General features: G+C 34.5%; 2 protein-coding genes and 1 long non-coding RNA gene across 52 annotated transcripts in view; all 3 read right to left on the reverse strand.

Annotated features, from left to right (window-relative positions):
• LOC146406890 (uncharacterized) overlaps positions 1-18,816 on the reverse strand; it is a 994,549-nt gene that overhangs the window by 661,833 nt on the left and 313,900 nt on the right. The window lies entirely within an intron of this gene.
• Positions 1-18,816, reverse strand: part of LOC100627175 (GRAM domain containing 2-like) — a 464,606-nt gene that overhangs the window by 260,686 nt on the left and 185,104 nt on the right. The gene's annotated exons all lie outside the window — the stretch shown is intronic.
• Positions 1-18,816, reverse strand: part of MYO9A (myosin IXA) — a 226,668-nt gene that overhangs the window by 97,808 nt on the left and 110,044 nt on the right. For all 50 annotated transcript variants that reach the window (XM_084979663.1, XM_084979645.1, XM_084979706.1 and 47 more), the window contains 3 exons: positions 14,961-15,036; positions 2,632-2,775; positions 1,051-1,090 (listed from right to left, as the gene is read on the reverse strand). In XM_084979663.1, the coding sequence (XP_084835789.1) occupies positions 1,051-1,090; positions 2,632-2,775; positions 14,961-15,036 (260 nt within the window). The remainder of the gene's footprint in view (positions 1-1,050; positions 1,091-2,631; positions 2,776-14,960; positions 15,037-18,816) is intronic.

Here is an 18,816-nt window from a genome sequence, read left to right on the forward strand (position 1 = left end):
AAACCTTTCCATAAGAACATAATTACAAACCACTTACATAAATTTTCTTTATGGTTTGTTGTTTAAAACAATATTTACCACTACCAGAGACCACATCAGCAGTGCACTAAATTTTCTCTGGAAATGTAAGACGACTTAAATAGAAGGAAAAATTGAAGACAGATTCATTTTCTTGTTTATTGAACTAGAGAATCATGGGAAATAATAGTTCTTTTTCAGTTCTTTTTAAATTTTGGAATTATGGTCATTAACAAAGTTACAAGTGACAGGATTCCTTCTTTGGGAGGGCCCAAGAGAAAGAAACACTCAGTAAGGTTTTTCTTTCTTTAGTAAACTTGACAAATATTTTGAAATATAGGTCAGAGTAGGCAAATTACAACCCCTGGGCCAAATCCTTCTTCCTACTGTTTTTATATGGTATCTATATTTGAAAAAAATTAAATAATAAATAATGACGTGAAAAATTACATGAAATTCAAATTTCAGTGTCCATAAATAAAGTTTTACTGGAATACAGTCACATTCAGTTACGTATTGTCTATAGCTGTATTTATGCTACAATAGCAGCAAGTAATTATAACACAGACCAGATGGGCCTGAAAGCCTGGCTGTACCTTTACAGAAAAACTTGGCTAACTAATGCTAATGATGATGAGAGTTAGGTAAGCACTACTTAGAAATTATTTTTAAATCAGATAAAATTGAGATTTTATCTTAACCTGACTCAAGGAGAAATGAAAAGATATTATGCATTTACGTTGAGTAATTGCCTAAAATTACTTAACATAAATTTGCATTTATATTTCGAAGCTTTTCTAACACTAGAAAATGGGATATATCACAAATATTTACCCGAACCATTAAGCCTGGCCATTTCATAACATCCAGCATTATTTCTAAAATGGAATCAAATGAATGTATACAATAACATCTATTTTGGGTACAAATAAGTTATTCTTGTTTTTAATTTATAAAAATTGCTTGTATGAATAATTAAAAAGTAATTATGAAATGGGGACACTAAAGGAAAATTTTTTTCATAATACTCACCTTTGGAAGGCCAGGCTTGAGTTTGAAATTTTTGTTTCTCCTATAGAGACAAATTGTACATTAGAAAAAAACTACTGTAGAGATGAATGATTTCAAAGTCTCTACCAAAACACTAGATTTTTTTCCCCCATTTCCAAGCTATAGATCTTCTCAATGAAAACACTGTTTAATTTAACTAAGCAGGCACCTTTGGAAAGGAAGGATAAGCGAAGGAAAGAGATGTCTGCTCTGTAACAGAAGTACAAACAGGTTTAAACTTCATGGATCAATAGTATAATATTGAACACTTAAAGTTTCATTTTCTTTTGGATGTTAATAGGGCTCTGCATTCTTAGACCTACAGGGCTTTGTTTCCGTCATTTTAAAACTTAAATAGATGCCTAATCATGAGTTTTTAAAATGTACTTTTTACCAAAACTTATGATCTTCCATTTTTTGAAATTAAAAATTTTCTTCTGCACCTTTTGTCCTTATTCATAATTCAATATCACACTTATGTCCAATCTTTTTTTAATAGCTACATAAAGGGAATAAAGCCCAGTGCTTATGGACATGGGCTGTGGAATCAGAAAGACCCGGAACTTGAATCTAAACACTATCATTTACTAAAATATGAATTTAATCTCTCTAAGACTTGGTCTCATTATGTAATGATGTAAAATAAGGATGATAATACTAACTACCTTATAGAATTGCTATGAGGATTAAATAAGTTAATTTACAATTTTAGAGTATAGCAAGATATGCATATATATTGAGCCTATTAACACTGTTAAGCAGTGACTTAGGAATTAGGGAATCCAATTCAGTCACATTTCTAGCTAGGGGTCAAAAAATATATTTTGGAAGAATTTGAAATTATGTTGATATAGGTAGCTACGAACTTTTTACTAGTCCACCATGCATGTTTACATCTATGTCCTCAAACCAGTCCTAGATCAGGTAAGGAGGAACGGCAGATTTCAACAAATGTTATACATCACTATACAGGTGCCCCTTGAACATTGCAGGTTTCAACTTATACAAAGAATGTTTTCAACAGTAACTACAATGGTGCTACTCAATGTGAGGTTCACTGAATCTGTGGATGCAGAATCACACATACCAAGGGACAGTGAATATGGAGAGCTAAAGGTGATGTGCAGATTTTCAACTGTGCAGGTTGGCACCTCTAACCCATGCACTGTTGAGGGATCAACTGTATATGGTCCCAGTCACCATTTCATAAGGGATTTCCCTGCCCAATTGGTTAGGAATTAAAGGAGAACTAGAGTTAAAGCTGGGAATCCTAAAAAGAGCTAACCGTTTTTTCTCTCTGGATGGAGGGTCTGTTTAAGAGCAAGAAAGAATCATCTCCATAATGAGTATATTCAATCATGATTCTCTTGGTGACATGAAAACAAACAAAAAATACCAGCTTTACAATATATGAGACTATAACAGCTCTAAATTCTATTTTTGTCTTGTTCCTCTTCAAAATTCTACTCATGAAAATAATGTTTCATGATCACTTCTCTTATTTCAGCCAGAAATTTTATATCAATCATAAAAAAGCAATCCACTTTATAGATCAATACTAACGTGAGAATTCCATGTGCTCTCTCCAAGAGTTTGCTGCTAGCTGAATTTGCAAATATTCCATCTTTATCAAGCAAGGTGGTGCTACTTGATAGTCTGCTCTGGCGAATCCCAGTTCTGCCATTCCATGTAATATCAAATGTTTCACTGTAAAAATTAAATGCAGTATAATTTGATTTAATTGAGACATCTCTAACACTCTATAAACTGCTTTAAAAAGTAAAATAGAACTTTAAAGTTAAAATTTAGAAAAAATGCTAAACCAGCAGGAAATGGTATTATCAGAGAGATAATCAATCAATTTGGGCTAAACTTTTACTCTTTCAGAACAAAAAATTTCTATGGAATTGAGCACATTCACATTCAAAATGTACATGTCGATGAACACATCGTATAGCCAATACCTTTAAATATACCACTTAACAAACAACAAATTATATAATATATTATAATGTCATGGCTTTGTCTCTGCTGGATTTTAGAACTAAAAGGAATTTACAATCCTAACAGGCAGTCCCATTCTATTGAATATTTAACTTCCTCCTGGGACATCTTACTCATACACTCACTACATACACATCCATCAAGTTACTATGCTCCTTCCATGGACCGGGCACTACTCCAGACACTGGAGATGTAGGAATGAACAAAACAGATAAAACTATCAGTGATGATAACATAAAGAGTTCATAGAGGGCTTTCCATGTAAGACAGCAAATAGGACATATATTTGGATTCCTCCAAAAACCCATAAAGGCATTAATAAAACAATTTATACAGGAATAAACACTTAAGAATAAAGTGACTATACTAAGAAATAACAGTAATATATTTTTTAACAATGGAAAGCAGATGAATATAGAAAGCAAACTTCTTTCTCAATAGTAAGCTTGAGAAAGAAATCTTAACTGACTGAGGGGAAAGCTGAAAAGCATCCCTATTTACTCTTCAGAACTCCCAAAAGGCTCCAGAGTTGGTGATACTGGGTACCTCTGGACTGGTGGGAATGATGGGTTAAAAACAGGAGCACTAGTTGAAAGCTCCCAGTTTAAGAAGCATTTAGAACTCCATGCAGCCTGCTGACCTTCCCTGGTTTACCTAAGAAAGAGGATGAAAGAGAAAGTCTGTGGAAAGCGCCAGGCACAACTGAGGATGGGTGTACTACACAGAAGTCAAAGGAAATATTGAGAACACAGATTCTCAGTCCTCTGACACAGTCAGCTCTTGAATGCTGGCAGCTGGGACTATATCCTCCAGGCAGAAAATGAAAATAAACTTTTGTGTGGAATGTGATCAGCCCAAGAGGAAAGACACAAAGATATTGATATGTTTCAGAGATTGACAACACAATCAATTAATCAGAGATTCCAATTATATTTTCAGTATCTCAATTCAAAATAGGAACAGTCAACCCAGGCTCAGTAGACATCTGAGTACCTAGCATGAAACACATTGACCAAAACAATCACGACATAAAAATCTTGAAGAAGATAAAAAAGTAAGAAAAAAAAAAGTTTCAAAAAGTGATCATTAATAACTTTAGAGAGAAGAGAGAAAACATTCTATCTATAAAATAAGAACGAGACACTATAAAAAATAAACACTAAGAAAACAAAATAAATAACAAATATCCCCTGAAAATTAAAAACATAATACCAATGAAAGCATAATAGAATATGCTCATTTATTCATTCAAAAATATTTGAGCACCAACTAGTACCAATTATTTTCTAGCAGTAGGCATATTCCAATTAACAAAAAAAAAATCTCTACCTTCATGAGGCTAAAATCCCAGTGGAAGGAGACAAACATTAAACACATAAGAAAATACAGGAGTTCCCATTGCGGCTCAGGGGCTTATGAACCTGACTAGCATCCATGAAGATATAGGTTCTACACCGGCCTCACTCAGTGGGTTAAGGATTCGGCATTGCCGTGAGCTGTGGTGTAGGTTGCAGACACAGTGGCTCGGACCTGGTATTGCTGTGGCTGTGGTGTAGGCTGGCAGCTATAGCTCGGATTCAACCCCTAGCCTGGGAACTTTCATATGCCATAGGTGCGGCCCTAAAAGACAAAACAAAAAACAAAAAAAAGAAAAGGAAATATATTATATGCAGATGACAGGTGCTAAGGAGAAATTTTAAACAGGGAAGAAGGATTAAAAATGCCAGGATGCTAGTTTTTTTAAATAGGGTCAAGGGAGGCCTCATTGCTAAGATTCCATTTAAATAGAGATTTAAAAAAAAAAAAAAAAAAAAAAAAAGCAAACCAAGCAGTTATTTGGAAGAAGAGCACCTATGCAGAAAGAAAAGAAAATACAAAGTACCAGAGGCAGGAATGTTGTTGATGAGTCTGAGATATATTAAATCAGCAAGGCTGACCTGGAGAAAGCCGGGGAAGAATGGCAGGAAATCAAGTCAGAGAGGAAGAGTTTTTGACTTTTAATGAAAACGAGAAAGGACGATTTCAGGTAAAACATTGATATGATTAAGAATATATATTAAAATAATTTTTTTTTTTTTGCTTTTTTTTTAGGGCTGCACACTTGTGACACATGGAAGTTCCCTGGCTAGGGGTCCAATCAGAGCTACAGCTTCTGGCCTACGCCATAGCTGCAGCAATGCCAGATCTGAGCTGTGTCTGAGACCTACACCACAGCTCACAGCAATTTTTCCAATAAACAAAATACATACTAAGACATGAACAAAGGCCATGAGATTTATCTACCTGTAACATATGAGAAATCACTGCAAACTGTTTTATGCGACATCAAGTCATATTGATTTTAAGATAATCCTGAAATCCAACCATTTTTATAAACTGTGCTAAAACGAAAACTTCTTCTAAACCTCTAGTAATAAATTGACTTATCCTTCAAAAAAGTATTTATTTTTGTTATTACGTTGCATTTTATAATATAATGTCTTGGATGGTAAGTAGACATTTGCCCAGATCAAGACAAAAAGTTAAATTTAAACAAAAATAATGCTTTAGATAGTGAGTTTTTAGTTATATTAGGAACAGAAATTAGGATCCACACATGCTACATAGTCAACTGTTAGAGGATAAGTTTATCCCAATCCTCAAATATATGATTATCAATATATCCAAAGTCCTTAAAAATGGTACCACAATCAGGAGTTTTAGTGAGACTTAATTCTACTACCTTAATGCCCTGGAACTAGCATGACAGTACAACAGACACCATTTCACTATAAAATCTACCATATATTTCCACAATGTACAAAATTCATTATGTACTTGTCAACAATAAATTCTGATGATAAACACCCATTTCTTCCTAGGTAATAAGTTTCCAAAGGCATGTTATCCCAATATAGGATATCATATTTTATCTTCACACATTCTGCTCTACAACTATTCACAAGAGCTTTTCCACCTAGGAATACATGTTTAGCTACCAATGTAGCCTTTTTAGTTACTCATATTTAGAGTCAATTCAGTGGCCTGTATAGCGCATTTACCATCTTTGCTTCATGATATATGATTAGAGGTTCTGTACTTTTTTCAAATATTTTGATAAAAAGACATTTGATTCCAGTTTATACCCTCTTACCAAAAAACTGCCCACTTCATGTTAATGCAAGTTTTATCTCTCACTTGGAGAATATTTGCACTGGCTAAAAATAGTTTTTACTATTTGCATTTCCTTGTTTTTACACAGACTACATCAATTCTTAGTCCTAGATCACCACCAAATTGGATATTCTATTTCATTAAGAGTCAATTATTAGGAATATTCCATGGGGAGGATTAAGACTCCACCGAGTAGATACAAGCTAATGATTTCATGGTTGATTTCATTTTTTAAGTATCTTTTTTTTTCTTTTTGGTCTTTTTGCCTTTTCTAGGGCCACTCCTGTGGCATATGGAGGTTCCCAGGCTAGGGGTCTAATCGGAGCTGCAGCCGCCAGCCTACGCCAGAGCCACAGCAACACGGGATGTGAGCCCCGTCTGTGACCTACACCACAGCTCACAGCAATGCCAGATCCTTAACCCACTGAGCAAGGCCAGGGATCGAACCCGCAACCTCATGGTTCCTAGTCGGATTCGTTAACCACTGAGCCACGACAGGAACTCCCCATGGTTTTTAAGTATCTTTTATTCTATCTTCTCCATCTCACCAATTTTCTCTAAAATAAATTCACAATACAAATAAATGCAAGCAGAAGTATCTGTCTCGTCAAGGCTGCTAGTTGGTCTCTTCCTGATAACATTTCATCAATGCCACATATCTTTCTTTATTGCATACAAATGAAAATAATCAAGCTGATGTGATCAATTACTCTGTGAAGAAGGATCTCATAAACAAGCTTATACACACTTCTTTACAGAATTAGTTTGTTACTCTATGAGTGTCTAAATTCAGCTAACTGTTTGAGCAAGACCAATCAATCTTTTTTTTTTTTTTGTCTTTTTGTCTTTTTTTTTTAGGGCCGCACCCACAGCATATGGAGGTTCCCAGGCTAGGGGTCCAATAGGAGCTACAGCTGCCGGCCTACACCACAGCTACAGCAATGCCAGATCCAAGCCACATCTTCGACATACACCACAGCTCACAGCAACGCCAGATCCTTAACCCACTGAGCAAGGCCAGGGATCAAACCTACAACCTCATGGTTCCTAGTTGGATTTGTTTCTGCAGCACCATGACAGGAACTCCATGATCAATCAATCTTAAACCAAAATACAGGACTATCCCAACTGATAAATACAAAACAGAAGCCCATATAAATAACTTTAAGCATCAAAAATAGAAAGTATAAAGAAACAGAAATTAAGAATTAAGAGAGTTATGACCATTAAATTGCTTTGGGAAATGCTGCAAGTCACAGTTCCTTTTTTACCTAAATCAAGAAAATAAGTTCCTTAAATTAGGGCATTGCTAATTGCCAGGGTGAGAATATTGCCAATAGATAGAAATAATAGATTATAATAATAATGATAATAATAATAGATTAAAAGGTACATAGATCATCAGATTAATGATCTAATCTGTTCTTGGGTAAAATCTAGCATGCACATACACCAGTGATTTTCATCACCAGCCAAGCATCACTGTTAAGAAAACAAAATGGATACACTATAAAGATATATATAGTTCAGTTTGGCATTAAAGATAAGTATAGTTGAAGTTGGGTTTTTGGGCTATAACAGCTATTTCAGGCAAAAATAGTGAACTACACTTCTTATAATAAGCTATAGAGAGTAATAAAAAAGCTATGGTGCAGATAAGTGACAATATACACTAGAAAGCCATAATAGGAGTTCCTGTTGTGACACAGCAGAAATGAATCCATCTAGGAACCATGAGGTTGAGGGTTCAATCCCTCGCCTTGCTCAGTGGGCTAAGGATCTGGTGTTGCTGTAGGTCACAGACAAGGCCCAGATCTGATGTTGCTGTGGCTGTGGTGTAGGCTGGCAGCTGTAGCTCCGATTCGACCCCTATCCTGGGAACCTCCATATGCCTCGAGTGCAGCCCTAAAAAGCAAAAAAAAAAAGAAAGAAATCCATAGTTTCTCAAATTGAAAAAACTGATCAATGAAGTTATACTTTAATTTTAAATGATGGACCATCCTAATCTTAGTGTCTTACCAGGAGCATCCTGATGATATTTAAAAGGTGCACAGTAGCCTCTAGACACTAAACAATGCTCTTTTGCTCATTTAAAGTACAATCTTTGTAAAATAGTATGTGTAAAGGAAAAAGGAAGTTCACTTGCAAACTCAGAAAAATAATTATATTTTTTATGTTCAAATTTTACTCAAGAATACTTCATTGAAATTGTAAAAGATAAGCTTTGGTTATCATACTCATTAAGAAAAGGTACCATATGGTTTGAAATAAATAAAACTACTCAGTTATTACTTACCTACTTACTAAGTTATTACTTACTACTTTCCAGTTCTTACTGGAAAGAAGCAGAATACCCACAACTTTTGCAAAGGACATGAAACGCAAGAAAAGTCTCAAATGATTACATATGTGTTCATTTTTAATTATTCTGGGGAAACCGTTTTTTTTTTTTTTTTAAAGAGTACAACCATTATACCAGAGGCAATCTTAGCTAATTAACTCTTAATAGTTCTAACTTTAACCCAATTAACATTACATCATTTTTAAAAGCTTTAAGAAATTTAGAAAAAACCCTGGGCCTGATTTTCTTTACATTTCTAAAGCCACAAAAATGATTAATAAGAACTCTAAATCAACAACAAAAAACAAACAACCCAATCAAAAAATGAGAAGACCTAAACAGACATTTCTCCAAAGAAAATATATAGATGGTCAATAGGCACATGAAAAGATGCTTAACACTGCTAATGATTAGAGAAATGCACATCAAAACTACAATAGGTATCACAACATATGGGTCAGAATGTCCATCATTAAAAAGTCTACAAATAATAAATGCTGAAGAGGGCATGGAGAAAAAGGAACCCTCCTAAATTATCGGTGGGAATGTAATTTTCCATAGTGTAGCCACTGTGGAAAACAGTAAGAATGTTCCTCAAAAAACTAAAAACAGAACTACCATATGACCCAGCAATTGCACTCCTGGGCATATAACAAACCAAAATATAATTTAAAAAGATACATATATGAGACCTATGGGATAATATAAAGCAGGCCAATCTACACATAATGGGAATTCCAGAAGGAGTAGAAAAAGATAAGGGGATGGAAAATATTTTTGAAGAAATTATTGCTGGAAACTTTCCAAATCTAAAGGATACTGAGTTTAAGATACAGGAAGCACAGAGGGCCCCAAACAAGTTGAACCCAAGACACATTATAATAAAAATGGCAAAAGTTAATGATAAAGAGAGGATCCTAAAGGCAGCAAGAAAAAAGCAGAATGTTACCTGTAAGGGAACCCCCATAAGGTTATCAGCTGATTTCTCTACAGAAACTCTACAGGCCAGGAGGGAATGGCAAGAGATATTTAAAGTGCTAAAAGGAAAAAATATGCAACCTAGAATACTCTATCTAGCAAGAATATCATTTAAAATAGAAGGGGAAATAAAAAATTTTTCCAACAAACAAAAGCTAAAAGAATACAGCAATACAAAACCCAGGCTAGAAGAAATATTGAAAGGACTTCTCTAAACCAAAAAGAAAGGATGATTGAGGAAACCACAATCAGAGAGCAGTCACTCAAATAAGCCAGCATACAATCATGAACATGTTTAAAACAAAATAAAATTAAAAAGAAAAAAAGTCATCAAAATCATAAAATGTGGGCAAAGGAAGTAAGGAAATTAATAGAATCTTTGTTAAAAAAATTTTTTTTGTTTGTTTGTTTCTCTTCTTAATTTTAGTATAGTAATGAAGGATTTGAACCTATAAGACCATTAGGCTAAAACACACGATTATAGGAACGGGTTAGCATACTTAAAAAACAGGGCACCCACAAACCAAAACCAAACATTGCATTTGCAAAAAATGAAAAACAAAACACTCAAACAGAAACAGGAAATAATCGGAGACCATCCAACCAAAAAAATAAAGAATGGAGAACCATAGAATCAACTGAAACACGAGGTTTAAAATGGCAATAAATAATCATCTATCAATTATCATCTTAAATGTCAATGGACTGAATGCTCCAATCAAGAGACACAGAGTGCCTGAGTGGATAAAAAAGCAAAAACCTTCAATCTGCTGCCTACAAGAAACTCACCTTAGGACAAAGGACACATATAGATTGAAAGTGAAGGGGTGGGAAAAAATATTTCATGCCAATAGACATGACAAGAAAGCAGGAGTTGCAATACTCATATCAGAAAAAATAGATTTTAAAGCAAAAGACATAAAGAAAGACAAAGAAGGACACTATTTAATGATTAAGGGATCCATCCAAGAAGAGGATATTACTATCGTCGACATATATGCCCCAAATACAGGAGCACCCAGATATATACAACAAATATTAACAGACATAAAAGGAGAAACTGATGGGAATACAATCATAGTAGGAGACTTTAATATCCTACTCACACGAGTGGACAGATCCTCTAGACAGAAAACAAATAAAGCAACAGACATCCTAAAGGAAACAATAGAGACTTAATTGACATCTTCATGACACTACATCCAAAAAAATCAGACTACACATTCTTCTCAAGTGTGCATGGAACATTCTCAAGAATCGACCAAATATTAGGACACAAAGCTAACAACAAATTTAAAAGTATAGAAATTATTTCAAATATTTTCTCTGACCACAATGGTATGAAACTAGAAATCAACCACAGGAAAAGAAATGAGAAAAAAACTTACTACATGGAGACTAAACAACATGCTACTAAAAAACAAATGGGTCAATGAGGAAATCAAGAAGGAAATTAAAAAATACGTTGAGACAAACAATAATGAAGACATAACCTCTCAAAATCTATGGGAGGCCGCAAAAGCAGTGCTCAGAGGGAAATTCACAGCGATACAGGCTTTCCTCAAAAAAGAAGATCTCAAATTGACAACTTAACCCTCCACCTAAACAAATTAGAAAAAGAACAAAAAAGATCTAAAGTCAGCAGAAGGAAGGAAATTATAAAGACCAAAGAAGAAATCAATGAAATAGAGATTCAAAAAATAGAGAAAATTATTAAAACCAAGAGCTGGTTCTTTGAAAAGGTAAACGAAATTGACAAACTCCTAGCTAGACTCACTAAGAAGAGAGAAAGAACCTAAATGAACAAAATCAGAAAAGAAAAAGGAGAAATCACAACGGATATTGCAGAAATACAAAAAACCATAAGAGAATACTATGAACAACTCTATGCCAACAAATTTGACAATCTGGAAGAAATGGACAATTTTCTACAATCTCACAGCCTGCCAAAACTGAATGAAGAAAAAAGAGACCAAGTGAACAGACTGATCAATAGAAATGAAATTGAAGATGTCATAAAAACACTCCCTAGAAATAAAAGTCCAGGGCCAGATGGCTTCACAGGCGAATTCTATCAAACATATAAAAAGGATGGTGCCCATTCTCCATAAACTTTTTCAAAAGGTTGAAGAAGGAACACTCCCAAAGACATTCTATGATGCCATCATCACCCTAATTCCAAAACCAAAGATACCATCAAAAAAGAAAACTATCAGCCAATATCTTTGATGAATATAGATGCAAAAATTCTCAACAAAATCTTAGCCAACCAAATCCAACAACATATCAAAAAGATCATACACCATGACCAGGTAGGGTTCATCCCAGGTTCACAAGGATGGTTCAACATACGCAAATCAACCAACATCATGCACCACATTAACAAATGAGAAAGTCAAAAACTATGAGATCATCTCCATAGATGCAGAAACAACATTTGACAAAGTCCAACATCCATTCATGATCAAAACTCTTGCCAAAGTGGGTATAGAGGGAACATTCGTGAATATAATCAAAGTCATTTATGATAAACCCACAGCAAATATAATCCTCAATGGGGAAAAACTGAAAGCCTTCTCACTCAAATCTGGAACAAGACAGGGATGCCCACTCTCACCACTGCTCTTCAACATAGTTTTGGAAGTCCTAGCCATAGCACTTAGACAAATGAAAGAAATAAAAGGCATCCATATAGGAAGAGAAGAGATCAAACTGTCACTGTATGCAGATGACATGATACTATACATAGAAAACCCTAAGGACTCAACCCAAAAACTACTTGAACTGATTAATAAATTCAGCAAAGTAGCAGGATATAAGATTAACATTCAGAAGTCAGTCGCATTTCTGTATACCAGCAATGAAATGTCAGAAAAGGAATACGAAAATACAATATCTTTTAAACTTGCACCTCACAAAATCAAATACCTCGGAATACACCTGACCAAGGAGGTAAAGGACTTATATGCCGAGAACTATAAAACTTTAATCAAAGAAATCAAAGAAGATGTAAAGAAATGGAAAGATATTCCATGTTCATGGATTAGAAAAATCAATATTGTAAAAATGGCCATGCTTACCCAAAGCAATCTACAGATTCGATGCAATCCCTATCAAATTACCCACGACGTTTTTCACAGAACTAGAAAAAACAATCCAAACATTTATATGGAACAACAGAAGACCCAGAATCACCAAAGCAATCCTGAGAAACAAAAACCAAGCAGGGGGCGAAACTCTCCCAGACTTCAAGAAATACTACAAAGCCACAGTCATCAAAACAGTGTGGTACTGGTATCAAAACAGACAGACAGACCAATGGAACAGAATAGACAACCCAGAAATAAACCCTGACACCTATGGTCAATTAATCTTTGACAAGGGAGGCAAGAACATAAAATGGGAACAAGAACGTCTATTCAGCAAGCATTGCTGGGAAACCTGGACAGCTGCATGCAAAGCAATGAAACTAGAACACACCCTCACACCATGCACAAAAATAAACTCCAAATGGCTGAAAGACTTAAATATACGACAGGACACCATCCAACTCCTAGAAGAAAACATAGGCAAAACACTCTCTGACATCAACATCAAGAATATTTTCTCAGCTCAGTCTCCCAAAGCAATAGAAATTAGAGCAAAAATAAACCCATGGGACCTCATCAAACTGAAAAGCTTCTGCACAGCAAAGGAAACCCAAAAGAAAACAAAAAGACAACTTTCAGAATGGGAGAAAATAGTTTCAAATGATGCAACGGATAAGGGCTTAATCTCTAGAATATATAAGCAACTTATACAACTCAACAGCAAAAAAGCCAATCAATCAATGGGAAAATGAGCAAAAGGCCTGAATAGACTGTTCTCCAAGGAAGATATACAGATGGCCAGCAAGCACATGAAAAAATGCTCAACATCGCTGATTATAAGAGAAATGCAAATCAAAACTACCATGAGATACCACCTCACACCAGTCAGAATGGCCATCATTAATAAGTCCACAAATAACAAGTGCTGGAGGGGCTGTGGAGAAAAGGGAACCCTCCTGCACTGTTGGTGGGAATGTAAACTGGTACAGCCACTATGGAGAACAGTTTGGAGATACCTTAGAAATCTATACATAGAACTTCCATATGACCCCGCAATCCCACTCTTGGGCATACATCCGGACAAAACTCTACTTAAAAGAGACACATGCACCCGCATGTTCATTGCAGCACTATTCACAATAGCCAAGACATGGAAATAACCCAAATGTCCATCGACAGAGGATTGGATTAGGAAGATGTGGTATATATACACGATGGAATACTACTTGGCCATAAAAAAGAACGACATAATGCCATTTGCAGCAACATGGATGGAACTAGAGACTCTCATACTGAGTGAAATGAGCCAGAAAGACAAAGACAAATACCATATGATATCACTTATAACTGGAATCTAATATCCAGCACAAATGAACATCTCCTCAGAAAAGAAAATCATGGACTTGGAGAATAGACTTGTGGCTGCCTAGGCGGGGAGGGAGGAGGTGGGAGGGATCTGGAGCTTGGGGTTATTGGATACAACTTGGAATGGATTTACAAGGAGATCCTGCTGAGTAGCATTGAGAAATATGTCTTGATACTTATATTGCAACAGAAGAAAGGGTGGGGGAAAAATGTATACATGTAAGAGGAACTTGGTCCTCATGCTGTACAGTAGAAAAAAATTAAATAATAAAACAAGAGGAAAAAAAAAAGATACATGCACCGCTATGTTCGTAGCAGCACTATTTACAATAGGCAAGACATGGAAACAACCTAAATGTCCACTGAGAGAGGAATGGATAAAGAAGAAAGAAGATGTACATATATATAATGGAATACTACTCGGCCTTTAAAAAGAATGAAACAATGCCATATGCAACAACATAAATGGAACCTAGAGATCATCATACTAAGCCTAAGTCAAAAAGAAAAAGAAAAATACCTTATGATATCACTTACATGTGTAATATAAAATATGACACAATATGACACAAATATGACACAAATGAACCTATCTACAAAACAAAAATGGACTCAGACACAAAGAGAACAGACTTGCGATTGCCAAGGGGGAAGAAGGTGGAGAAGGGATAGAATAGGAGTTTGGGGTTAGTAGATACAACTACGACATATGGAAGGTATAAACAGTGAGGCCTACTGTACAGCACAGGGAACTATATTCAATATCCTAAGATAAGTAATAACAGAAAAGAATATTTAAAAAAGTGTGTATGTGTGTGAGCATAACTGAGTCATTTTGCTGTACAGCAGAAATTAACACAACATTGTAAATCAACTACACTTCAATTTTAAAAAACGGAAAAAAAAAGAATTGTAGTTATTTTTCTTATACTTCCTTGGAAACATAAGCCAAACATACTTACTGTTGGTTTTTTTCATTTAGAGTATTCATGCCCTGGAGATCAGAAAGAGGTGTTCTGGGATTTTTCCGAGTTATACCTAGTATATAGAAAGCAAAAAAATTCAATCAATGTCAAAAGAAATTAAACATAAAACAATTTTTCTAAGAACAAATGAAATTAATATACTTCAAATGTAAATATTTGCTAAACATGTCAGAAATGTCTAAATAATAACATAAACCAAGTCCTATGACTGTTATTTATAAATCTGACTTAGTCAACAATGAAATCATTTAGGAAATTTAATAATAAATTCTTTAATTTCTTCTCTCATTTACATACCATCAGGAAATATAAGGGTAACTGGGCTGAAGGTCTAAAAGTACACAAGCTCATTTCTTAATTTAATATTTAAAAATTTCCTAATGATTTCTTTACATCATTTTTCAGCAACAGATATACTGCTGACATAAATTATAGATTTTAGAGATCGATTAATCTCACATAGAGAGACACTGAAAATCAAAGATGGCGAATGGCTTCCTCAAGAATTAACAACCTTTTTTTTGGCTGTACCCACAATACGTAGAAGATCCCAGGGCCAGGGATCAAACCTATTTACATTAGCAACCAGAGCCATAGCAGTGACAATGCCAGATCCTGAAATTAACTCAGCCACCAGAGAACTCCATAAATTAAGAATATTTTTTAAACAATCTACTCAAAAAAATGGCCAGAAGACTTGAGTAAGTACTTTTCCAATGAAGACATGGAGATGGCTAAGAGCACATGAAAAGATGGTCAATGTTGCTAATCATCAGGGAAGTACAAATCAAAACCACAATAAGATATTACCTCGCACTGGTCAGAATGAGAGGTATCATCAAAAAAATAACAAATATCTGCAAGAATGTGGAAAAAAGGAACTCTCGTACACTGTTGGAAATGTAAACTGGTACTGCCACTGTGGAAAACACTGTGAAGGTGACTCAAAAAATTTAAAATCGAACACTGGAGTTCCCATTGCGGCACAGTGGAAACAAATCCGACTAGTATCCATGAGGATTCCTGGCCTCAATCAGTGGGTCAGGGATCCGGCATTGCTGTTAGCTGTGGTATAGGTCGCAGATGTGGCTCGGATTCCACATTGCTGTGGCTGTGGTGTAGGCCAGCAGCTGTAGCTCAAATTCAACCTCTAGCCTGGGAACTTTCACATGCTGCAGGTGCGGCCCTAAGAAAAATAAAACAGAACTACCATATGATCCAGCAATTCAATATCCTAGGTATACATTAAAAACAACAACAACAACAACAACCAAAGAACACCAATTAAAAAGACATGTACCCCTTCATTTACAATTTACAATAGCCAAGACATGGAAGTAGCCCAAGTGCCCATCAACAGACAAGTAGCTCAAGAAGATGTAGTGCATATATACAATGGCATATTACTCAGATATATAAAAGAATGAAATACTACCATTTGCAGCAATGTGGATGGACCTAGAGCATATTATGGGCTTAACAGATACAAACAACTATATATAAAACAGTAAATGTATCTCTATTTGGGGTAACAATTTTGTATGAGGAAAATCCTAACTAATTCACAAAAATATTTTTGGACTATTAAATGAGCTCATCAAAATTATAAAATTTTTAGATCAATATTCAAAATTCAACTTTATTTCTATACAATAGCAATAAACAATGAGAAAATGAAATTAAGAAATTTCATTAATAATAGCATCAAAAAATACAAAAGGAATAAATTTAACAAAAAATATAAAATGTCTACTAAAAACTACAAAGCATCATTAAAGAAATTAAAGAAAACCTAAATAAATGGAAAGCCCTTCGTGCTCATGGACTGGAAAACTTAATATTGTTTAGATGGCAATTCTAAATTCCAAATTCATCTACAGATCAATGCAATCTCTATTAAAATTCCAACTGCCTGGTTTTTTTTTAACTGAAATGAATAAGCTGATCCTAAAATTAATATGGAAATGCAAAGGACCTTGAATAGCCGAAACAATGTTGAAAAAGAAAACACAGTTGGAGGACTTATACTTCTTAATTCAAAACTTACTACAAAGGTATGGTAACTGAGACAGTACATTACCACCATAAAGACAGACAAATAGGTCAATGGAAAGGAACTGCAAGTACAGAAATTAACCTCTAAGTTTATGATCAACTAAATTTTGACAAAGGTGCCAAGACAATTCAATGGGAAAAGTATAATATTTTCAACTTTCAACAAAAACTAGGAAAACTAGACATCCACATGGAAAAGAATGAAGTTGGATCAAAGACCAAAGTGCAAACGCTGGAAGTATAAAACTCTTAAGATGGAGGACTAAATATTTCTTACATCAGATTAGGCAAAGGTTACCCAGATATGACACTAAAAGCACAAGCAACCAAAGAAAAAAATTAATAAAGTAGACATGATCAATATCTAAAACTTTTGTGTTTCAAAGAACACTCTATCAAGAAAGTGAAGACAACACACAGAATGGTAGAAAATGTCAATTCAAATATCTGATAAGAAACTTGAATCCAGAATATAAAAGAACTCTTACAGCTGAGTAATACAAAAGACAACTCAGTTTTAAAATGAATAAAGGGTTTGGATAGGTATTTTTCCAAAAACTACAGGCAAATAGATAATAAGAATACGAAAAAAAAAAAATGCTAGATGCTTAACATCATTAGTCATCAGAGAAATGAAATCAAAACTACAGTGGGATCACACTCATTCCCTCCAGCATGACTATGATAAAAAAGATAGATAGTGCTGGCAAGGACACGTAAATATTGGAACCTTGTATACATTGCTCAATGTGAAGTGATAGTCACTTTGGAAAAGTGTAGCAGTTCAACAAAAAATTAAACAAGTTACCATATGACCCAACAATTTCACTCCTTAGTATATATCCAAGAAAAGTGAAGACATATGCCTCTATCCACATAAAAACTGTTGTGGGAAAAATATACGACATGTGATCAAAAATTTCAGTAGAACTTTGAAAAACTTTATTTTCCTATATATTTGAATGCATTGTTTTTGTTTCATTTATTCAGTTCCCAAGTCATGGACATCAATTATTATTCCTATGATAAATTATCATTTTCTCTTCTCCATATTCATTTTTTTTCTGCACATTGAACATAATCATCTCAGGCATTTCCTTAATATTATAATTATTTAATTTTCAGCTATGTTTATTTATTGAGATCACATAAGTGTTGATTTATGTCTCTGCCTGTTACAGTAGCTCAAAATCTCTTCAACATCATTCTGATATTTCATTGCCTAAATTTGTGCTACTGTTTATTGGGTTCATGTTCTTAAATTCTTCTAAACTGTAAAGTTCTCCCAGGGAATTTTCTTCTCTTTTTTGAAGTATCTTCCTTGCAAACACAACAGGGAGTCTCTTTTATGCATATCATTTGACTTCCTTATTTCCCTCTGTGTAGTGATTTTTTAATAGCAACTAATAAATGTTTAATAGCACTGATGGCTGAGATTAGAAAATGAAGCTGTTCTCAATCCCATTTCGACAGCATCAGATCCCAACATTGCTCACTTGTGGAATCAGCATAAAAGGACATTAAAATTGCTATCAATGTTCAATGATTTCAAGTATAAGATGATCTTATGAATTAACAGATAAGAAATCTCAGAAAAGAAATGGACACTGTAAAAAAACAAAAACAAAACAAAACAAAAAAACCAAATGGGATATTCTGGAACTAAAAACTGAAATTTTCTGAAGTGAAAAATTCATCCTATGGCTTTGCAAGGAGACTTGAAATGGCATAATGAACTTGATATCAGATTTTTTTTGAAGTATCTAATATGAAGAAC

This window comes from Sus scrofa, chromosome 1 (assembly GCF_054392235.1).
Source record: "Sus scrofa isolate SSC_HxYL_T2T_F1_AM1 chromosome 1, Sscrofa_HxYL_maternal_Yorkshire_Landrace_v2.0, whole genome shotgun sequence".
Lineage (NCBI taxonomy): Eukaryota > Metazoa > Chordata > Mammalia > Artiodactyla > Suidae > Sus > Sus scrofa.